Source organism: Onychomys torridus, chromosome 14 (assembly GCF_903995425.1).
Source record: "Onychomys torridus chromosome 14, mOncTor1.1, whole genome shotgun sequence".
Classification (NCBI taxonomy): domain Eukaryota; kingdom Metazoa; phylum Chordata; class Mammalia; order Rodentia; family Cricetidae; genus Onychomys; species Onychomys torridus.
In genome coordinates, this window is record NC_050456.1 from 19,314,067 (window position 1) to 19,338,818 (window position 24,752).

At 37.4% G+C, this 24,752-nt stretch overlaps 1 protein-coding gene across 3 annotated transcripts in view; it reads right to left on the minus strand.

Annotated features, from left to right (window-relative positions):
• Nucleotides 1-24,752, minus strand: part of Prkd1 (protein kinase D1) — a 325,536-nt gene that overhangs the window by 65,259 nt on the left and 235,525 nt on the right. For 2 of the 3 annotated variants that reach the window (XM_036206036.1, XM_036206038.1), the window contains exons 4-5: nucleotides 24,426-24,586; nucleotides 16,196-16,219 (exon numbers count right to left, since the gene is read on the minus strand). In XM_036206036.1, the coding sequence (XP_036061929.1) occupies nucleotides 16,196-16,219; nucleotides 24,426-24,586 (185 nt within the window). The remainder of the gene's footprint in view (nucleotides 1-16,195; nucleotides 16,220-24,425; nucleotides 24,587-24,752) is intronic. The other variant, XM_036206037.1, reaches the window with a different exon arrangement.

The window sequence follows — 24,752 nt, forward strand, 5'->3', positions numbered from 1 at the left end:
CTTAAACTTTCCAGCTATGAGGAAAAAAAAAGTCCCTTTCATTGTACAGGAGTTTTGAAACTAGCCTAGTGACTATGGTCACGAAATACACTGGCTCGAACTATGTGCAATTACTTATTCTCCAATAGCATTGAAGATATTAGTTACATAAATTTGTGATTTGTTTCATAAGTATTGGCCTATCTCTATTAGCTCCCACAATATCGGGACAAAATTTTTTCATAGTAATTAACCTCTACACTTTAATATTTTTGCTAATAGCCTTTTGAGGTGAGATGAATCCATCTGACCCTGAACTGTTTTATTTGTTTATTTATTTATTTGTTTGTTAATGCAAGGGAGGTTTTTGTTGTTGTTGTTGTTTGTTTGTTTTCAAGAATAGGTTTCTTTGTGTAGCCCTGACTATCCTGGAACTCACTTTGCAGACCAGGCTGACCTCGAACTCACAGAAATCTCTCTGTGTCTGCCTAAGTGCTAGGATTAAAGGGTGGGAGATTTTTAATGACTGTCTCTATTTGCTACTTGTTATAGGTCTGCTTATACTCTTTACTTCATTTTGATTTAACTTTGGTAAGTTGTATATATCAAGAAATTTACTTATTCTTCTAGGTTTTTCCGTTTTAGTAGAATTTAGATTTTTAAATTATGTCTTCATTATTGTTTTAATTTCCTCAGAGTTGATTGTAATGTCTCTTATTTTTTTTTTACCTCTAATTTTATTAATTTAGATTTTAACTTTCCTTCTTTTGGTTAATTTGGCTAAAGGTTTGTCAATCTTGTTGGTTTTCTCAAAGAACAAACTCTTTGTTTCATTGATTCTTTGTATGTTGTTTGTTTGTTTGTTTGCTTATATTTCACTGATTTCAGCTCTGAGCTTGATTATTTTTTTCCTGTTTACTCTTTTGGGGTACTTTTTTCTTCCTGTTTCCTAGGAATTTCACATGTGTTGTTTAGTTTCTAATATGAGATTTCTCTTTTTTTTTTTTCTTTTAGTGTAGGCACTTAGTGCTAGAGAGGTGTCTCATAACTGCTTTTATTTTGTCACATAAGTTTTGGCATGTTACATTTTTGTTCAATTTTAAAAAGTTTTTAATTTCCTTCTTGATTTTTGTCTTGACTCAATTTTCATTCAGTAGTTCATCTTTATTCTGTTGTAATCAGATAGGACACAAGGTATCATTTCTTATATATAATATATAAATATATTTCTTATACATATATTATATTTCATCAAATATATATTAAGGCTTGCTTTGTAACCTAATATGTGGTCAATTTTGAACAAAGTTCCTTGAGCTGCTGAGAAGAAAGCACAATCTTTAGTATTTGTGTAGATGTCTGTTAGGTACATTTGATTTATGACATTTTTTAAGTCCAATGTCTCTAAGTTTAGCTTTTGTCTGGTTCACCTGTCTATTGGTGAGGGTTGGGTACTGAAGTCACCCATTATCTCTGTATGAGTGTCAACATGTGATTTTAGCTGCAGTAGTCTTTCTTTTAAGAACTTGGGTGATCTTTTGTTTGGTGCCTAAATGCTTGGAAATGTAATATCCACTTGGTATGTTTCCTTTTTAGTGAGTATGTGGTGTCTTTTTCCTATCTCTCTTTTTTTTTCTGCTGTGGATATCGCTCTGTACAAATAAAATGCTGTTTGGCCAGTGGCTAGGCAGGAAGTATAGGCGGGACGAGAGAGAAGAGAATTCTGGGAAGTAGAAGGCTGGGGAGAGACACCGCCAGCCGCCGCCATGAAAAGCAACATGTAAAGACACCGGTAAGCCACAAGCCATGTGGCAAAGTATAGACTAACAGAAATGGGTTAATTTAAGATAGAAAAAGTAGATAACAAGAAGCCTGCCACAGCCATACAGTTTGTAAACAATGTAAGTTTCTGTGTGCTTTCTTGGTTGGGTCTGAGCGACTGTGGGACTGGCGGGTAAAGAGAGATTTGTCCTGACTGGGCCAGACAGGAAAACTCTAGCTACAAATGGCGTCCAACGTGTTGGCAAGAGTTTCCACCTAAAATCTGAGAAAAAAGATTCTAAACGGAGCTAAAAACAGCTTCCTAGTTGTCTCCCTCAAGTTAGTGGCAGCCTGCCGGTTTGAACTTCTATGGCAGGTTCCTGGCGTGATTGTCTGACCTGCAGTGTGGCGGGAATGAAGAATCTATAAGCGACACTTTACTCTGCTGCGTGGTGGATTTAGCCTTTGCTAGTTAAAAAAAAAAAGATTTCTGGGCTATGCGCTGCTTTGATAGAACTGCTTCTGATAGTTGATGGTACACATGGCTCCAGACCCAGAGCTGGCAGTAAACTGTACCACCGCCATGTTGGGAAGCAGAGGTGGGCGGAGTCAGCAGCCACAGCAGCGTTTCAGTCTTACAAAGATGGATATTACCCAGAGAATCTGGTTTATGTTATCTTTTGGATTTTTAACTGCAAAAAAAGATTTGATCATAAAAGCTGTTGAGTTAAACACATATGTAAATTTTAAAGGTACCTTGACTTCAAAATTTGGATATAAGGATATGTTGCTTTGGAAAGGAGTCTCTGCTTTTGTTTCCACAGAAAGCCAGAGGCTATGGATTTGTTCCAGATTAAGATACATCAGGTTTGATGAGCCAAGACCACCTGAAAGGTCTCCGATGATACAGTGGCCCAGATGATCCGACATCCAGAATGGTTTCAAGGCAACTGGCTCAGAGGTTCACCCTAATGGACTACTCCATAATCCTAAAATTTTCTTTGTGTCCCCATAAGATGCAGCGCCCCCCTCCAGCAGGAAGTAGTAAGAAAAACTACGCCCACGTTCCCAAAAATTATCAAGCTGGCTATTGATACAAACTTAAAGTTAATTTTGTTATACTATGTATATATTTCTACTCGTGTTTAAGGTATTGTGTTTGTATAGCTCATTTAAAATTGTAATGGATAATTAAAAATAGATTAATAATTAATCATCTGTGATAATCATACTCATAGCCATGTTAGTTAAGTCTTCTAGGTATACATAGAGATATTTCAGGTAGATAGGTAATCTTCAAATACTTCAAAGACCTTCAGAATATGGCATTTAAAATATTTTTAAAATGTAGACTTTCTGGACAGTGAGACATGTCTGCTCCTGGCAACACCATTTTACTTCAGAGAGGAGGATGGGCATTAAAGACACTTCATATGGAGTTTATCTTCACCTTGACAGAAATAGCCATTTGGGCAAGAAACTGTTCTTGCCTGGACTGCTTGATCGACTGGACATGCAGGACCCATAGAAAGGTGACCACTGAACTTTGCTTGACAAAATGGTCCTTCAGGTTCCTGCTTCACAGAGGAAACTGCCAGACATTCTACAGGACACGGAGAGAAGTGATCGAGAGACTCTAGCCCTGTGGGCTAAAGACAAATGCCCCAACTTTACAAAGGAACATTAGGTGACTGTCCAGGCTGCCAGCTGTCTCTGTCTACTCTTGGAAGACATCCTTCCATAATGCTTACATCCTTCTCCCGGTTCTCAGGCAATATTATATCCTTCTGAGGTCTTTGATGTGGTTGAAGACTAGATAGTTATAATTTCCTCAGTTATGATACAAGATAAGTTAGATATAAAACCTTAGACTCACAAATATAAGATAGATAGGATATCTTCTTTAATATTGTAACTGTAATTCTTGCTAGATAATTGTTTTGTTATATGTAATTTTACTATGTAAAAGTTAAAACCTTCCTTAAAAAAAAAAAAAAAAAAGAAAAGGGGAAGTGCTGTGGATATCGCTCTGTACAAATAAAATGCTGTTTGGCCAGTGGCTAGGCAGGAAGTATAGGCGGGACGAGAGAGAAGAGAATTCTGGGAAGTAGAAGGCTGGGGAGAGACACCGCCAGCCGCCGCCATGAAAAGCAACATGTAAAGACACCGGTAAGCCACAAGCCATGTGGCAAAGTATAGACTAACAGAAATGGGTTAATTTAAGATAGAAAAAGTAGATAACAAGAAGCCTGCCACAGCCATACAGTTTGTAAACAATGTAAGTTTCTGTGTGCTTTCTTGGTTGGGTCTGAGCGACTGTGGGACTGGCGGGTAAAGAGAGATTTGTCCTGACTGGGCCAGACAGGAAAACTCTAGCTACATTTTTCCTTCATTTTTCTTTATTAAGAAATTTTCTACTCACTCCAATGCTATCCACAGACCCCCCTCCCTCCTCCCATCCCCCAGCCCTCTTTCCCAAGCCACCCCACATCCCCACATCCCCCAAATCGAGGTCTCCCATGGGGAGTCAGCAGAACCCAGCACACTGAGCCTAGGCAGGGCCAAGCCCCTTCCCACTGCACCAAGGCTGTGCAAGGCATCACATCACAGGCATCGGATTCCAGAAGCCTGCCCATAGACCTGGGTCAGATCCTGATCCCCCTGTCTGGGTGCCCCCCCCAAACAGTTTGAGCCAAACAACTATCTTCCATATCCAGAGGGCCTAATCCAGTCCCATGGGGGCTCCACAGCCACCAGTCCACAGTTCATGGGCTTCCACTAGTGTGGCCGGTCATCTGGGTCATCTTTGCATGTCCTCCCATCATGATCTTGATGTCTCCTCTCTCTCATCAATTGGAATCCCTGAGCTCAGTCTGGAGCCTGGCCATAGATCTCTGTATCTGCCTCTATCAGTCACTGGACAAAGGCTCTATGATGACAGCTAGGTTATTTGCAAGGCTGTTTTGTTTTAAGTTTTTTTGATCAGGTATTACAGTGCCTATACCTGTTTAACTTCTTGGGTCCATATTTTGCTCCATCTTTTTACCACGAATTGATATCCATCTTTTACGGTAAGATGTGTTTCTTGGATGGAACAGAAAGATGGATCCTGTTTTATAATTCAATCTGTTAGTCTATGTCTTTTTTTCTTTTTTTTTATAAGATCTTTATTGACAGATAATTCACATAGTATACAATTTTACTGCCTTCAATCAATTTCTTTCTTTCCTTTTTTTTTTCTTTTTTTGAATGCCAAATGCCGAATTCCATTTATTTAAGGAGGGAGGAGGTCTTAAATGCAGGCTTACAGCACAATGGCTGTTAACTCCCAATATGCAGGATACACAGACAAGGAACTTCCCTTAAGTATTCAGGAGAGTGGAATCTCACAGGGAATTAACATAGGGGAGGATATCCAGGTCAAGGTCAGCAAGCAAGGCAACAGTTACCCAAAATGGGGGCCAGAGCCCTGCATGTCCCTCCTTTTACTAAAAGAATGAGCTTCTGACTTAGGTTGTGTGGGATGTCAGCAGGTCACCTTACCCGTCATGGAGACACCTGTCCAAGCCACACAGGCACTGTCTTAGGTTGGTGAGCGCCCCCCCCCCCCAGGTATTACCCCTCTCTGAACACTCATTATCATACAGGCTTAATCATGTGAGAGCTGTAGAGTTAACTGTTGCCAAAGATCTCTAAGTGGCACTGGGCTTGCAATCTGTGTGTTCAACACAGAAATGACCAACAGAAGTTTTAACCCACCCATAGCCGTTAGGCTAAAGGTTAAAAAATAAAAAAAAAAATAAAAGAAAAATTTGAACTATTAACAAACAAACAAACATATTTTGCTAAAGCAAAAAGGTGAAACTAGGGGCTCTTCATTCTTCTCTACATTCTATTCTTTCCCTTGTTTTATATATTTAAAATTTTTTATCGGTGGATTCTGCTGGAGTATCCACTACAGATAAGCACTGGAGGGCTCCTGTTGCAAATTACCCTCTGGAGTGATGGAAGGATCTTTCTACTGACACTTGGAGGGGACCCAATCTGGTGTTGGTGTGGGCCTGGGGTTCTGTTTATGTCTTTCCTCAGGACAATGAGATTCCTCATTGGGTTTCTGAGCGTTGTGTACACCCTGTGGCTGCAGCTGAAGCTCAACATGGCAGAGACCTATTGGGCCTTCATGAGAAACTCTCCCCTTCTGATGCCACTGGGGAATGAGAGCCCAATATGGCCAGCTTTGGCAAGCATTAACATAACCCTAGGAATTGCAGCCCTGAGGTTGGATTCTCCAGAAGGTAATGTATGGTAACTGCTTCTTCAAGTGTGTTTGAGAATGTGTCACTCAGACACCTTGAAGATTATGAATAACCCTGAAGATCACTGACCTCCATTTATTAACAGTAGCATGCCAGCTAAGCATTTTCATTTTCACAATCCTATTCAAGCTGGAGTAGTACCTACTTCTCAGGAGTGGCTCTGTGCAACATTTTTTTGGCCTCCTGAAATTCATTTAGCCCCCTTTGAAGACACCTTAAAATTTGTGAGCCTGAATGTAGCCGTTATGATAACATTAGTTCGGCTCCTTGTGAGCTGCCTATTTTTTCTTTATGGTTCTTAGTTGTTCTTTTGCAGAGCTGCCTGCTTAAGTTGTGCTGGGATGAAGAAAAATGGGCCTCAGTGGTTCATGTTCCTGGAGTTCTGCCCATGCCAGTGGATGCCGACATGTTCCAGAAGAAAATTTGACATCGCTGCTGCCGTTGTTGCTGTTATAACAGTGATGGCCACCACTACAACTGTTTCTGGGATTGCCACTTCATAATTGGTTACTACAGCTAGCACAGTGGAGACCCTGGCAGCAAAAGTAGTTACCACAGTTAGTTAATCTTTCATTCTACTAGGCATGACACATTTAAATAAACAGTTATATACATTTCGATTGGCTTTGAAAGTTATAAATTTACAAACTCAAGTTCTACTTGCTCTCAGGATACCATCTTACAAGGACTCCAATTTGCAGTAAGGATCATTAAGGAAGGGAATGGCTCAGTTAGTCTATGTCTTTTTATTGGGGGAATTGAGACCATTTGTATTGTGAGTGATTCCTGATAAGTATTTATTCATGCCTATTATTTTGTTATTGATGTGTGAGTGACTCCTACACGCTTCTGACTAACTGTTCTTGGATTATTTATGTCTTGTCTCCTCATAGTATAGTTAGCCTTCTCTTTACACTAAAGTTTTCCTTGTAATGAGCTAGATTAGAGGACAGATATTGCTTTTAAAAGCAATGGCATTAATATCTAAAATATATTTTAAAAATAGACGTCAAAAAATAAATACTCCCTTTAAAAAGATGGGGTACAGAATTAATCAGAGTTTTAAAAGGTAAACCACAAATGGCTGAGAAACACTTAAAGAAATGATTAGTATCTTTAGTTATCAGGCAAATGTAAATCCTAATTACTTTGAGGTTTCATCTTACACCAATCAGAATGGCTACAATCAATAAAACAAGTGACAGCTTATGGCGAGGATGTGGGCTAAGGGGATGTTAATTTACCGCTGGTGGGAATACAAGCCTGTACAGCCATGACAGCAATCTGTGTGGTGGTTCCTCTAGGACCTAGGAATAGATCTGCCTCAAGATCCAACTTTACCAATGTTGGGCACAAAATCAAAGGGCTCTACATTCCAATACAGAGATATTTGCTCATCTATGTTTATTGCTACTCTATTCAAAATAGCCAGAACTCAGAAATAGCCTACATGATATCAATAGATGAATGGAATATGAAAATGTGACATTTATACATGGGATATTGTTCCACTGAAAACAAAACCGAATCCAAAATGATGTATGTGTGTCTGCATGTGTGCATGTGTATGTTTATCATGCCTTTTCATTTTTTAAAAATTCTACTTATATGCTTGTTTTTTATTTGCCTGTTTGTTTTCCACAGAGGGGCAGAAAGAATGCATGGAGTCGAATGGGTAAGGAGATGGGGTGGGTGGACCTTTGAGGAATTTGAGGAGGAGAAACTGATAAGGATATATTGTAGGAAAATATTTTGAATACCAAAAAGAAACTCTCTCTCTCTCTCTCTCTCTCTCTCTCTCTCTCTCTCTCTCTCTCTCTCTCTCATATATGAGAGAGAGAGAGAGAGAGAGAGAGAGAGAGAGAGAGAGAGAGGGGGGGTCAGGTAAACAATAGGCACTGCTTGAACTGCTAAAAGTATGTTTTCAAGAAGCACTTGCATGAGAACAATGGGTAACATATTTCAAGAGATACTCAAAAGGTAGATTTTAATGTCTCATTTAATGTTACATGTAACTTTGACTTATTCATTCTGTTATACAGTGACATAAATTATGTCTATGCCAAATCTCACATGAACTTAACATCAGTCACTAAAAATTTAATTGTGTTTTTTATTCATTTCTATTTTATGTGTATGGTTGATTTGTCTGCATGTATGTCTGTGCACCAAATGTATGTAGTGATCACAGAGGCTAGAAGAGGCCATCAGATCCTCTGGAACTGGAGCTATGGAGAGTTATGAGCTTCTGTGTGGGTGCCTAGAACTGCACCAAGGTCCTCCCAAAAAGCAACATGTAATCTTAACTGCTGAGACATCTCTCAAATACAGCACTATTAATGTAACACAAACCATTTCAATGGGGCAAAGAACAATCCATGGAGCAAATGGATACCACAAAAATGTAAAGTTTCAGAAAAACAATCTTCTGTATGTGCTTCCTGCAAGTAAAGTCTAAACAAGTTTGGATTTTCAAAGTGGACAGGCAAAGTATGATTCCAACCTCAACTACTCTCTACAACACCCTGTTTGTTCCCTACATCTAATGTGGTAAGAAATCTGTTCAGATCTCTGCTCTAGAAAATGAGGGTAGGAAGATGAATTACTTATAGGTAGTTAGTAATAAGGTGTGGGCCTTCATGAAAAAAAAACAATAGGAAATGAGGAAAATTGCAATCATCTGGAGAAGACAACACCATGTAAAAGAGAACACCATTGCTCAAAACTGCCCTTCCTTCCTCCCTTCCTTCTCCCCTCCTTCCTTTAAAAGTGTATAACTTTTAAGCTTATTTTCTTTTTTGAAAGATGTATATGTGCATGCCTACTTGACTGTAGGTGTCTCATGTTCATGTGATCATACAGAGATCAATACACATGAGATCATATAATAGAATCCACAGAGATCATAAAGGAGTGGCAGATCCCTTGGAAGTGGTTGTGAGCCACCATGTGGCTGTTGGTGACTCAACCTGTGTTGAGTATCCAGGTCTCTAAGAATTGAGCTATCTCTGCAGCCTTCCTTTTAGTTGTATTAGGTAAGCAAGAAGTCCAGGTATATAAATTATAAAGTAAGTCAATCTAGATGTTGACAACATAGAGAGGAAAGTAAAGTGAAAAATGGGGGTGGGGCTGGATTGTGCCAGTTACCTCCTTTGGGGAATAAATAAGTCTATTTCACTTAGAACTTTGAACAAGGTGATGATAGAAAATCTTCGGTAAAATACAAATAGGTATGTGAAACCTTGTAACCACTCCTATTACCATCTCTATCATATACGAAAGAAAGCTCACTTACAGAAGGTTATAAGTATTTGATTCAACTTACATAGTTTTTAAGTGTAACCATGAACTCATGTAGTTTTATTTCAGATAATGATCTCTTTCTCTCTAGCTGTTTGTTCCCAAATTCTTTAGTTTTATGCTAATATATCACAGAAATTATTTTATTTCCCTCATATAAGTGAATAAAGAAGGCACAGGACACAACGAAAAATGAACAAATGTCTTTCACACCAAATGCAATTGATGTGGCAATGCTGTGAAGCCTTAACTTTGACCTATATGGGGGAATTTTCAATTATCTTGCTTGTGCTCAACAGAAGGCATTTGAGTCATGGGTGTTTTGTGGAACACAGTAACAAGTTGATTAAGCAGCTTTTGTGTGTAAGAGCCATGCAGTCAGCTGTCTACAGTCCTATTCAGGTATTATTTTGCTTAAACAGTATTAATAATGACTCTTCAGAACCATACCCAACTCTGTATTCATCCTAGATTCCAGAAGTCTGAAGATGTACTGACATTCCACAAAACCATACAAAATAGCTAAAGTTCCCCACACTGGCCTCAGGTTGGGCCTGTCCTAATTACCAAAAGCTTCTTGGAGCAAACACACTTGGAGGTTCAATGAGATGCTACTAGGCACAGGAAGACTAGAAAAGAAACAACTCTCTGAGCCCAAGGAGCTACCTCCTTATTACCACAGCGTACACATAATTGTTTCTACCCTTCTATCTACTCTTCCTATCTCCTCAGTATAGAGGGCTCTATACTCATTTCCAGTTCACTTACCATCTTCTCTAAAGGGTCCCTGACCACTTACTTATTTTCTACTTTTCTGTGAGTCACAACGTTCTGTCCCCTGTTGAGTAATTACTGAAGCCTGAAGATAACTGGTCTACCTATTCACTTTTTTAAAGTTGTCAACAGAATAAAAGCTTTGTGATGGAAGGACCTAGTCTATGTTACTCTCTCCAAACAGTACACTTCTGGAATCCTGCTTCACTATAGAAAGTGCCCATATAGAATGCTTCAGTCAAGGCTAAGCTACATTCACAGTGGAGGTGAAAGATCATTCAGAAAGGAGTTCTCCTGAAAGAACTATGTTCCTGGACAACAAATTGAGTCTTATCAGGTTTGACACTATCAACAATTGAAGCTCTGTCGAGGACAATAGAGCCCTTCCTATCTAGAGTCTACCCAGATGATTCCCTGCTTGTGCTCTGACACACAGTTTTTTAGTTATTTGTTATTGACTAACAGTGCCTGCACTTAGTGCTAGAAATACTTATGAGGAAGCTCAGAGCATGGTCACTTGTGAAGAAAGATGAAATAGCCACCTTTCCCCAGACACTACCCTTGACATAGGGAATAAGAGATTTTCCTGCACAGAACAGTCTTTGAATCCAGGCAAATATGAAGCCATGAGAAATGAAGTTCACATAAGAGCACAGGGCTGTGAAGAAGGTAGGATGTTTGCTGAGTCTCCAGGTTTTTTTAATTGTGTTCTGAATCTATGTCCTGTGAGCTTTATGCCAAATGTGCCAGATAAATGAGTTTGAATTCTCAGTTGGATGTCCTAAATACATAGTATAAATAAAAGCTGATCAAAACCTTTTCATAACCGTTAAAAGGGTTATTATAGGGCAGGAAAAAAAGCATACCCCCTGCTTAGTGGTGACGGATGCTGTGTTTTTCAGTAGAGAATTCATTTCTTAATGTTTGCAGCCATTTATGAAAGCTTTCAAAGTAATGACACGTAGAATACCCTTTGAAAAATATAAGGAGATCTAGATTTGCTGAATGCTAAAGTAGTCTTGGAAGTTACATTTACTTTCTATTGCCTCACTCTTTTGAGTAAACAGAAGGGGAGGGCAAAAGAGCCTTGGGTTTTCTTAAGTGATCCACCCTTTGCATGGAAAGCATTGGAACTGTGGAAGTAGTTTCATAAATTGCAGGCCCTGTTCTTTTAAATGTCAGTTACCAATGCCCTACAAATCTGGGTCCCTGAAGAGAAACATGATATAAGTAGGTTTACCTTTAAAATGAAACATGAAGGTAATGCAAATGTAATGCTACACATGCTAAATCTACAATGTTTTAAATGGGGGAGGGGGACATTTTGACTTTGAAAGAAAATGAATGCATGTCCACAACTTCCGCTCTGGAACTTTGATTGTCAGGCTGGATCTACATATAGAAGGTTATGGGGGTGGGTGGATGACTAATTAATTAAAACCAAGGACATCAATTTAGGGATGTTCAGTTTCATTATTGAATATTTGATGCTGCTCGAACAGCAGAGGCCTGGGCTGGGCTTACTGCTGTTACCAAGGAGGAGCTGGGAAAGTATAAAGATGGCCTAAGACTTGAAAGATTTCAGTCTCCCTCTAACAGTCAGCCATAAAGGTACTTGTGCAGCCATTCACAGAATCCTAGTGTACATTAGTCCATGCCACACTGTAGGGCTAGTGCACTCACGTGTGTGTGTGTGTGTGTGTGTGTGTGTGTGTGTGTGTGTGTGCGCACATGTTTAACTTCCAAAATGATGTAATAAGGCAAGATGAGATCTTTCAGATGGAGCCTTTCCTTCCAACTATAAGCTTCCACTCTCCCACAAACCAAGTTTCAAAATACAAGAAAGCACTAACTAAATAATAGTGATATTTCTAGTGCAGAGCTATAGGAAAATAGAAATAGATTATTACCCTAAATTGGGTTATATAGAGAAAGTGACACTTTAGTTCATAACTTCTGTGCATTGCCTTATCTTATATTGTGCAAGTTTACTCTAAAAAGAAAACACATTTCCTGAGAAGGGAGGGAAAGTTGGTTAGCTTAGTCAAATTGCCTTCATATCCAACACTATGTCTAAGAATCATAGAAGGCAACTAAATATTTCTGGGAACACAACTATTAAATATAGTGTACTAATGTAATTATGTGTGTGTCTGCGTGGTGCACACAATCATGGCTAGTGTACTAATGTAATTATGTGTGTGTCTGCGTGGTGCACACAATCATGGCAGCTGTGTGGAGGTCAGAGGGCAACTAGTAGGAGTTCATTCTCACTTTCCACTCGGGAGTCTCCGAGGTTCAACTTAGGCTGTGGGCTTGGGGACAAATACCTTTACCAGTTGGGCCGCCACCGTGCCCCTGAAAACACAAATATTTTTAACTTACAAAGCAATATGTGATCCACTTCTAATTTCCCACTCTTTTCTTCCCTCATAATTACTTTCATACCAAACTTTTCATATTTTCCTGGGTATAGGAATTCCCCATAACACACAGCTCTCACATACAGCATGAGTGCCTTTTTTTTTTCTAGTTAAGAATTCAGTAGTTACAAGGGGTCAGTTACTACAAGTTTATCAACCTGGCTAGGCCTGGTAGGATGTTCAGTAAATGAGGGTGGGAGAGAGAACATGCCCACTGTTGGGTCTTGGGAAGCCTTCTAGAGGCCATGACACATGGTCTGAGGAATGAACAGGGCCTTTAGAACCTTTGTTCAAGACCCGATGTTCCCAAAACCTCATCATGATGAGGGGCAAGGCATGATGTCCCTTTACAAGTGGGTTTCCTGAAATTCTGCCTTGTAGTGATCGCATTCATAGTTAGACTTCTTGTACACACAAGTTCCATTGAGTAACATCAGGGTATACTCTACTGAGCCTCACCATGTTAATTTACTACAGGGCTCCTTCCCCACAGACTCACTATTCTTCATGTGGTCAGGAGGCAGAGAAGTGTGGGGAAAGTAACTCTGCACATGGCTCTTCACTGAAAGTGTGGGGGTGTCCTCATTTGTGTTTGGAGAACTCAGACAGTAATCAAGAGAAGCCCTGTGACACCTGGCAAGTTGCTACAGGGCAGCTATGGTGCATTTGTAAGTGGAAAATGACTTTAATGCAGATGAATCACCAGGATTCCTGGAACTCCAGAACACAAGAGAACATGCCTCTAGATAGATAATGGCCATGTTGAAATACACCCTGGAAATTTCTATGAAAATTTCTATGAATCTGTGCAGCCAAGGCTCTCTTATCTTAATTACATGTGAGTCAGTAAACTTAATGAAACTGACAAGCTTATGGCAAATTGTTATTTAAAAAATATGCCCACTCCAAAAAAGTTGAACTGAATATAGTTTAAATTTCACAAAAACTAAAGTTTGAGGATATAAAGTGACCAGACACAGGATAAACTTTTAGAACTAGCTCTGTATTTCCTGACAGGTTCTCTAAAGTAGTCTGAAAGGTAAGCATAACCAAAAGGATTTGGATTAGAAGAATTTAATTTCACTGAAAGCAAGCTTCTATAGAGGCTGTCAAATTCAAAACTATACTAGTAGATGCCTCTTCAAAGATATTGGAGACATTTAAAATAACTTCGGTTAATTTATTTTTTTAAAAAAATAAACCTATAAAGCCTAACTTTTGTTTTTATTAAATTGTTGTCTTTTACATTATTCTTTGTCTACAGATGTCACCCACTACTTTAATTCTTTGTTTACTGCCTTGGCTTGCCATCTTTTATTTGAAGGAAAGTTCACTCCACTCTCCTAAATTATTTGACCAGAATGCACCATGTCTGTGTCTGCTCACATTAATGTAATTTCAAAAGACTCTAGATTGTATAAAGCAGAAGAAAAATAAATGTTTTCTATGTTGAAGAAACCATCATACTATATCCTACATTACATAGTTACTAATTGTTTATTAAAAAGAAAATTTAAAAACCATGTGAGAGAAAACACATTTAAAACCGAAAACAGTCTTTCATTCTAGATTAATAGGAAAAAGTAACTCTGAGAAAGACTCTGTGCCACAATAAACCAGTCAATAGCAAATGGGAAAGGGACCCTCTCTAAGTGGAAGAATGATGGTTAACTAATGCTTGGAGAGTTGTTTATTTTTACCAATGAAGAAATAATTCTTAGTTGCAGCATGTTATTTTCAAACCATCAAATTCGGAGGAACAAAACTTTGGAAAAAATTCATAAAACCTATTTTGGGAAGAGTACAAGAAATAGAAACTATCAAACACTATTAACTAGTAGAGTTTTAAACACAAGCCTCTACTTTTTTTTAAAAATAACAATATGTTATTTGAAAAGTACATATAACACAGTTGGTTTCTAGGAATCTAACAAAATAACTCTTTCAACAAATTCTTACTGAGACCCAATACTTTTGTGAAAATAGAAGAAAAAAATATATATACATATGCTTATTCCAACAGTAGCCATCAATGAGATATAATGGATGGAGGTTTTCCACAGGGCAGATCAATAATCCTATCTGGATACTTATGCACCATTGAGCTAAAAACCTTTGAGAATACATTGACCAAGGCATACTGAAAATAGAAAAGTCACCAAGAGTCTATAATAATTTTCTACTCACACAATTATTGGCAGGATACATTTTAGAGGAAAAAAACTTGTCAAATTCCAAGTATCCTTCTCCTTATGGACATTACCGAAGAGAAATTGGTTATAACTTTGAAAAACTGTGTACAAACAAAGTTCTAGAAAAACATGTTATGGAGAAAATTCATCTTATTTCCTGCAAGAGCTTGCCTTTGCAGAAGGCCTGGTTGCCTTTAATAGGTAGAAGTTCCACAGAAATCAAAATTTCTCTTCATCTTTCACATTCAGTTCTTGGAGTGAATATGCCTCACATTCCTTTTATGTTTCATGACCTAGGGATTATGTGAAGGTAATGTATACCTGGAAAATTATGTCTAAAGACATGCAAGGAATATAAAAAAAATTACACATTGTTTTGACACTGGGCTTTTCCACAATGAGTACTTTTCAGCAAAGATGATTTTCTAAACAGGAATTTAGCACCATTCAAGCAGATTTCTTAATCTTTTATCTTATGCACACACAATGTTGACTTGTCAATTTCATTTGATCTGGAACATGTTCTGGTTGGTTGGCATTAGTATCTTTCATTAGAGTAGTCTCAAGTTGATCTGAGAATGGATACTAATAATGGTGCTTGAAGTTTATATTCTCTGGAGAGAAGCCAGCAGTGGATCAACTTCCAATGGCCTTGGTGCTAAAGGACGGGGGACTAAATACTAGAAAGTCAGTTGGCTGGACAAACATCCAAACAAGTATATGGCTGTAGGCTCTGCCATTAATACTCCATAAAAATGCTACAAATTATTTAAAGCAGACAAAAAAATCAATTTTTCAGTTCTTAATTGACACTTTTTTTGAAGGAAATTTGTTCCATACCCATATACCATTTCTGCCTGGTTTGGAAGCTTAATATTTCCACCTCCATACTACCTCTTAGAAAAGGTCGAATAGTTGGTAATAATACACACAAACATTTTCAGAAAAGATTCAAATCAAGAACTAGAAGAGGTAGTCAGGTTCGTTTTCAGGCCCTCCTGGGTTTAGTCCCTATGGCCTCAAGCCAAAGCAGGAGTGGAGAGACTGTGTCCTCACTTTGCATGATTCTGTGGTGTCTAGGATGAGAACATAATTCCAATGTGCAGGAGTTTCAGTTGACAGAGTACCACACAACTTGTCTTTTGATTTTCATAGACAAGATGCCTGTGTTAGGCAATCAAGCATTTAGGGGGCAAAGTCTGACCTAGGAGATCAACTGTAATTATTTTAATGACTATATCAATCTTTGTCACTTTGAGGATCACGGAAATTCAAACAATGACAGTAAGAAATGACCAACAACAGTTACACCCCAGGGTTCTGCATTCAGTGCACCGAACTCCCCTCTAAACTCTAACCATTAACCATGAATGTAATGATGGATTATTACGAGGTGGGGTTGAAGACCAGGTTAAGGCATATTCTTAATGCCAGGTATCTTAGTACCTACCTCAAAGCCAGGGCTCACAGGAGACTGAAACATGAAGTGGAAAGAGTGAAGAGCAGAGAGAAGGGGAAGGATAAAAGGAGAAAAAGACAGAAAAACAAAGTTACTAGAGAAAAGCAATGTACATTAGTCAATGACGTTTAACATAGGCACATGTGTTGTCAAACAGGAGCGAAATGCGACCTTAGCTTTGTGGCCACACCAACGTTCAAACTGGAAAATGCTTTTAAAATTTAAATGGAACAGAAGCCACTAAGTCACAGATGCAAAACATTCTGAGATTATGAGGAGTGCTTAAAAAAAAAAAAAGAAAGAAAGAAACGAAACTATGGTCTTAGTGATGAAGGGTGGCTCTTGTACCTTGTTGAAAACAAATTAGAGTCAAAATGAAGTATTTTTGACCTTTAAGTAAAAGATTAGGTTTTCTTCACAATAATTCTTGCTCTTAATGTGAAATGGAGAAAAAGGTCATCAGAGTAATCACACATTGCATAGCTGTCATTTACCTGCAGGTGAGAGTGAGCTAAAGCATAGATAGTCACTGTCTGTTCAGGGATGGCAAACACCAGAATTGGGATGCCCGGATGTAAGAAATTTAGGAAGACAAATACAGGGCCTGGAGAGATGGCTGGGTGGTTCAGAGCAATGGCTGCTCTTCCAGATCATGGGGGTCCTATTCCCAGCATCCACATAGTGGTTCACAACTGTCTCTAAATCCAGTTTCACGGGAGGCGATGCCTGTTTATGACAGCTGCTGACACTGGGTGTGCAAATGATTCACGGGTATTCAAGAAAAACACCCATACACATAAAATTTTTTTTAATTATTTTAAAAAGAAGGCAAATATGTCTATAGTGCATCTTTTCGCTTACTTTGTTGATTTCTGACCTCATGCTATGATAAAATACCAGTTTAAAGTAAAATACATAAGTTTTGAAAGAAATGTTTCAATATAAAATAAATTGAATATACTTTTCATCTTTCATTTTTAAAACAAAGGGAAATACGTAGGCAGTTGTTCTACTTGATAACTAGAAATCCAAACAAACCCGAACTCTGGTTGAAACATTAAAAACTGTAGAACTATACTCTGATGTTAGTGATTTTCTTCCTACTTATTAAATCAATTACTGCACATTCAGAAAAATCTTATTACTTGTTTTTGAAAACTCTGTATCTTGATTTGTAATATGCTGCCATTGACTCGGGGCCATTGGGAGCTGTGTACAATTAGAGTGAGGTTTTACCAACATAACTTGGCATCCAGTACTATGTGCAGTTTGTGAGTTGATGAGAAATACATGGGAAATTCAGAGGCAACAACTTCTCATTTGAGCATAGATTCAAATATGGCTCTTGTGGAAAACAACAACAACAACATGATCTTGTATGTAGGCACTATTATAGAACAGAAAAAGAAAGTTTTTCAATTTCCAAAACAAGACAGTTTTCTAGTCATCTATGAATGTGGCATCTAAAACTCACACTTGTCCTTTAACTATTGGCCCTGGGTATCTTTCAGTCTGGTCTTTCATCAGAATTAATCTTTCAGATTATGGTGTGTGAAGATGGACTAGGCAATATGCATTAACTCAATAATTTATAACTTCCCAAAGATTACTTTTCTCATAAGATAATCATGAGGGGCGAGGAAAGGTAATTCAATATTGATTTAGTTTGACAACATTGACTTCATTATTGAAAGATTCATTTGACCATTAATTATGTTTAGTAGCTATTACAACTTCCACTACAAAGATACACCAAGAAGCATTTAACAATTTATCTGATCAAGAATGGGTATCTGTAAATTTTTTGCATGTGCTTGTGTGTGATGTGTATATATGTTCATATGTGTTTGGGCATCTCTCTCTCTCTCTCTCTCTCTCTCTCTCTCTCTCTCTCTCTCTGTGTGTGTGTGTGTGTGTGTGTGTGTGTGTGTGTGTTTGCATGCATGTGCCTGTGTGTGTAAATGCACATGTACATGTGAATGCACGCACGGAGAGGCCAGATATTGACTTTGGGTGTCTTCCTTGATTATTCTCCACTTTATACTTTGAGGCATGTTCTCTCACTTGGCCTCATAGCTTGGATAGCCTGTCTCTGCCTCCTGAGCAATGGGATTAGAGGTGGGCTATTATGCCCATCTAACTTTTATGTGGGTGCTGGGGATCTTAATTCTGTCCCTTCACACATGTGCTGCTAAGTGCTTTATCCACTGAGCCATATCTCCAGTACTGTTCTCAGAAATTCTGTTAAATAATTGTTTTCTAGGAAAACACCAGAAAACATATAGGCAACACTGTCTATTTATCTTGTTGACTTAGAATCAACAAAAGTTCCTATAGATCACCAAGAAAGAGACCCACAATTACAGTGCACATCCCATATATACTCACTGTGGTATAACAGCTTTTCTTTTGCTTTGGCTTGAATTGAAGAAAGATCATCTGAATAACAGTTTTGTGTCTTTGGCAAAAGCTACTCTATTAAATAGATATGGAGAGGATGGACAGCCTTGTCTTGATGTTGCTGTAAATTGTCTTTATTGTGATTAGGTTAGTCCCTTGTATTCATGATCTCCTCAAGACTTTTTATCATGAAGAGGTATTGGATTTTATCAAAGGCTTTTTCAGTATCTAATGAGATGATCGTGTGTGTGTGTGTGTGTGTGTGTGTGTGTGTGTGTGCGCACACACACACACTTTCTTTTAGTTTGTTTACATGGTGAATTACATTCACTATTTTCATATGTTGAACTATCCCTGCATCTCTGGGATGAAGCCTACTTGATCATAGTGGATGATCTTTCTGATGTGTTGTTGGATTCAGTTAGTGAGTATTTTATTGAGTATATTTGCATCAATGTTCATGAGGGAAATTGGTCTGTAATTCCCTTTCTTTGTTCATTCTATGTGTGGCTTGGGTATCAGGGTATCCATGGCCTCACAAAGTGAAATTGATAATGCTCCTGTTTCTATTTGGTGGAAGAATTTGAGGAGTATTGGCATTATCTCTGTTTTGAAAGTCTGGTAGAGTTCTGCATTGAAACCATCTGGCCCTGGGCATTTTGGGGTTGGGAGACGTTTAATGACTGCTTCTATTTCCTTAGGGTTTATAGATATGTTTGAATTGTTTATCTGATCTCCATTTAACTTTCGGGAAGTGGGACCCTTTTCCTCCTACTGGGTTGCTTCATTTAGCCTTGATAAGGGCTTGTGCCTAATCTTATTATATCTTGTTAGGCCATGTTCAGTGGATATCTCTGGGAGGCCTGCTCTTTTCTGAAGGGAAATGGAGGAGGAGTGGATCTGGGGGATAGAGGAGTTGAGGGAACAGGGAGGGGTGTAAGGGGGGAAAACTAAGGTCAAGATGGAATGTATGAGAGAAGGAAAATTTTTTTTAAAAAAGCTACTACAGAAAATAATGCCAATCACATAAATAAATACCATCAATCTCAGCATTCCATGGCACATTAGTTTTAATATTTTATCTCAACAGTGTATTTCTTGTTGATAAATAATAGTGGTTTTCTAACCCTTTTTCTAAACATATTTTAACTGAATGAAAAAAACCTCAAAATTTAATCCATAATAAATCTAATATAACCCTTTATCCTTTCCTCACATGACCTGAGATAAAAGTCTCCAATGACTATCTATTTGGATAGTATGCTTTTAGACCAGTAGCTTGCAACCTGTGGGTTGTGACCCCCATGTCAGATATCCTGCACATCAAATGTTTACATTATGATTCACAACAGTAGCAAAAGTATAGTTATGAAGTAGCAGTGAAAATAATTTTATGCTTGGGGGTCATCACAACAGGAGGAGCTATATTAAAGGGTCACACAGTATTAGGAAGGTTAAGAGACTTCCTAATGTTTTAGATAATTTTAAATTTGTAATTTATAAGAAGAGTATAAAGTTTTAGCTTATAAATCTTGACGAGATTTTGTACATATAAATGGAATTTCTTTCCAGATAAGATACAGAATTTTGTAGCCTCCTAGATAATTCACTTTTTCTACCTCCCATCTAGCAACCCCCTAAGAGGAAGCATTATTCTCCTGTTCTTCAACATAAATTAGATTTGCCTCAATTGCAATTCAAATCCTGAATCCATATGTATAGACTCTTTTGTATCTGACTTCTTATTGAGATAGGAGTCTCATTATGCTATCCAGACTTGATCACAAAATCTTACCTTTCTTGATTGCATTTTTCTTGAACATCCTGATCTGGAACTAGAGGCATGAACTACCATGCCCAGCTTGATTTCTTTATTTAAACATTGCTCTGTGAAATTCTACTGTGTTGCTGAGTGAATAGTTATTCCTTAATCACATTGTGTGTGTTTGTGTGTGTATAAAGCTAAGGAGTTATTGTGACTTTTAAGTACATATTTTCAGAGCTGGAAGCTGTACTCATGAAATGTCAAAAATCCATTTTTCTAAACAAGACCTACATCATGACAATGGCAGGTGACATGCCATCGTGGATGGGATAGCTCACATGTACTTCTGAGAGGAGAATCAGTTTTCTCTGGGGACAAATTCCCTGATGAATTACTCAGTTCCAAGTGAAATGTGTTCTCATTTTGAATGATGCCTAGTTTCTTGATTCATTTCCTTTGCTTTAGTGATTTAAGTTTTCTCTACAAAAAAAGAAAAAAAAATTCCTGTCTCAAAGTATTTTCATTTATTCATCTTTATTATTTCCAAGAAAATCACAGTTTACTTGGAATTGATTTGTATGTAGTTTGAAGCAGGGTTAACATATTTTCCAAGTTGGAAATGATGGAACATACCCTTATCTCCACAACATGGAAAGCAGAGGCAGGAGGATCCCTGTAATTTCCAGGCCAGTATTGTCTATCTGGTTAGTCCACAGATAGCCAGGGTGACACAGTGGACACAGTGACAGCCTGTCTCAAATGATAATAATAATTAATCCTATTTTCCATATAGATATCCAATGAATTCCACAAACATTTACTGAGAAGTCTGTCCTTCGTAGTAGTTGAATTTTATATATAAATCAATCAGCCAATCTGCATCACAATTTCTGGTTCTATTATAATTTTTCTGTCTGTATGATACCATATTATCTTATTTTTTTCATATTTAAATACCATGTAATGCAACATTATATTCAGTGCAGTTTCATGTATGGCAATTCACCAGTTTTATTTTATATCAGGAATTCTCAATAGTAATACCAATGTCATTCTGGGCTAGAAAGCTCATATTGGAAAAACCCCACATATTGAGCTCTCTGTGACTGAAACTTCAAGTCCTAAGTGCCTTGGTAGCCCAAAGATACTTTCAAATACCCGGGTTTCTCCATTTCTGTCTGATTTGATTCAGAGTTTACAATTGTTCCTTGTGGGAAAATTGATTTGATACAAGCTTTTTCTTCATACTTAAAGACAAAAGGAAGGGTTACCATTTGTTATCTAAGATTAGGCCTCATGTAGTTTATTTTCAACTGAACCTTAACTCATATAAATAAAAAGATAAGAAAAATGTAGAGAACTATAATCTGTATAATTATACTTATCTTAACAGACATGTAAGCATAAGTAGTATATCCTATATAAGTCTGAGATTCAGTTTATTTGCTGAAATTGAACAAATTAGTAGAATAACAATTTCTTACTCTGTGTGTAAACTAGCAATCCTATAGTCAAAATTGGCAACTGTAACATAGAATATTTTGTTTTCTTTTATTTTACAAAATGTTTGCACTTGTCATCACAGAGTTACAAAGCAGATATTCTAGAGGCATTAATTAGCAAACCATCTTTGCACAAGACATCATCCTTCTCTGAACTAGGTTCTTCTTTATTATACACAGTACCATCTTTGCACAAGACATCATCCTTCTCTGAACCAGGTTCTTCTTTATTATATACGGTACCATCTTTGCACGAGACATCATCCTTCTCTGAACCAGGCTCTTCTTTATTATATACGGTACCCAAAGGTTTTACTATTATTGCCATGATATTGTCTCTTGTTAGAATTCCTTATGGCTGAAAAGACACATATTTGCCATAGTCCAAGTGTGCCTGGCTAGAGGAAGCAGAGTTGGCTCCTACCTGCACTAGCTGAGATGAAACAAAGTCAACAGAGAGATGCATGTCACATCCAAGGTAGACTAATGTTTCCTAACTTCTAAGAAACTAGATAAAAGAGACTCAGACATTTCCTTGAGTATTCTGGATTCCAAGGCATATAAAACATGATTCTAAGAGTCCACATGTTGAGTATGTCACCAACATTGTTTCTAAGTGCATTTCTATGCCTTTCAGTGTTTCATGATCCTAAGGTTTTCTTTTTTAATTACTATTTAAAAATTTTTATTTTTGAGGTCCTGATGGTTTCAGAAATCACTAGCATCTTATGTGGTATTCTTTAAGGAAATGCTAAAGGCTACTTTGAAAAAAAAATGAATTTTAGAGCATTCTACTACATGAAATTTCCATTCATCAGTGAAACACTAATGAATTTTTAAATTCATGTAAAATATATCTTGAAATCAAGTTATTCAAATAATTAAATAATTATTTCAGTTGCGTAAATATACCAATTAATAATTTTGTTAAAAAGCACAAATATATGTAATAAAGTTTATAGTTATATAACCAAAATTATGGTTACATTTAAACTAAATATTTTATTTATGTATAGATTTGATTGTATACATTTGTATATGGCTATATGCATATATACATACACATATTATATCTATATAATAATATATATTAAATATCTAAAACCAAGTTTGTACAAGTACATGGTCAAAATAAATATCATTTAATCTAAACTATTTAGATTCTAATCTACTGTAATGATAAATAGTTTACACTTTGGATTTCTTGTGTAAAAATAATTCTTAAAATGCTTTTTGTGGTAAATTCGAACATGATATAATTAATTTAAAATTTTACTTTTACACAATCCCAATGTCCTTATTCCAAACATTATGCCTTGCAATAACTACAGTTACCCCTATTACAACTGCTGCAACTTATAAAATCACTGTTTTGAAAATTTCAAACTCAACCAAAGGACTTCAAAGCAGGGTAGGCAATGGCAATTATTTTAAAATAGAATTTTTGAGTAAGTACTTTTTTGTAAAAAAAAATACCATTTATTCTAACTAACGCACAGTCATGGGATTATACAGAATCACAAACATACCTTCTGAATAATACGAAGTTGTCATATTCATCTAATTACTACAAAGTTGCAGTACCTATCTTCCCCCAACAGTTTCAGTTAAAGAAGAATGAAAAACAGAAGGCAAGGCCACCAAAACAGCAATGTAGGCACAGGCTACAGGCTTCTTATTTGTAAAGATGAGTGACCATCTGACATGTGGCTTATTCTGCAACAAAATTTAACTCATTTTAAAGTTACAATCAAATATTCCCCATGTAACATCAATTAGAAATGGTCATAGATAACTCCCTGTTTCCACTCAAATTCAAGGTGGATTTACTTGACCTAAATGTCTCTGCAGTTCTTGCAATGTTGTTTTTCATTGATTTCTGTTATAACTATGCTATAATGGGTCTGGGTGATGGTGAGATAAAGTAGGCAAAGGAAAGGTGGAAGAACCTAAGCCATTAGTTATTTCAGACCCCATTCTTGTTGTAAGTAACTCACACAATCATCACCCTATTCTTCCACTAATGTTTGGAAGACAAATTTAATTTCTCTAACAAATGCTTTCCCCGTGACCATCAGCTGTTCCACAGGCACTAGAAATATTTTAGCTAAGTGCTACTGTGCTCACGCTTCTTGTCAGTGTTCAGTGATAAACTTGTATATCAGTAATGCCAAAACAGTAAGACTTCGGTGTTTTCATAAAGGCAAATTTCAGATTCTAGCTCAGCAGATATATTCAGGATGGTACAAGGCCTTGGCAATCTGCAGAGGAGATTCTCTTTTGCAACATTAGCACAAGAGTTCACACTGCTCAGGCCTTATGACCATATGGACATATTTTTCAGCTTCACAAGGCTCTGGGAAGAAAGCAAACTCAAAGCTGTTGGAGATTTGATGATGCATTGACCAGCCTATAACAGACACCCTGTGGAAACATAGTCATTAACACGGGGGCTGTGTCTCCCTCTCAGCATGTTCTCCTGGCCTGACACTGATATCACAACATCCCCCAGATTTCTCAAGAAAGTGGGTAATAGACAGATAGGAGGCCATACCAGCAGAGGCTCATCAGGGGCACTGGTGGAGAACTCAGCAGATGATGTGCGGACAGTACTAAGCCCCGTGAGGGAAACATTGGAGAGCCTTCTCCTTCTCACACCACTGCAATTGTTGGGGATTTTAAATGCACATCTCTTATGGTAATTCAGACCACATCCTGAAAAACAAACACAAAAATAGCTCTTATTTAACCAGAAATTAAATCTACTCCATCATTACTTACAAATTAAGAATTTGAAAACATAGCATGACATCCATTTGTCTTGATGCTACTTGGAAATACAAATTTTCTTTTATGTTTGCTCTGATTCCTTTTGCTCCTT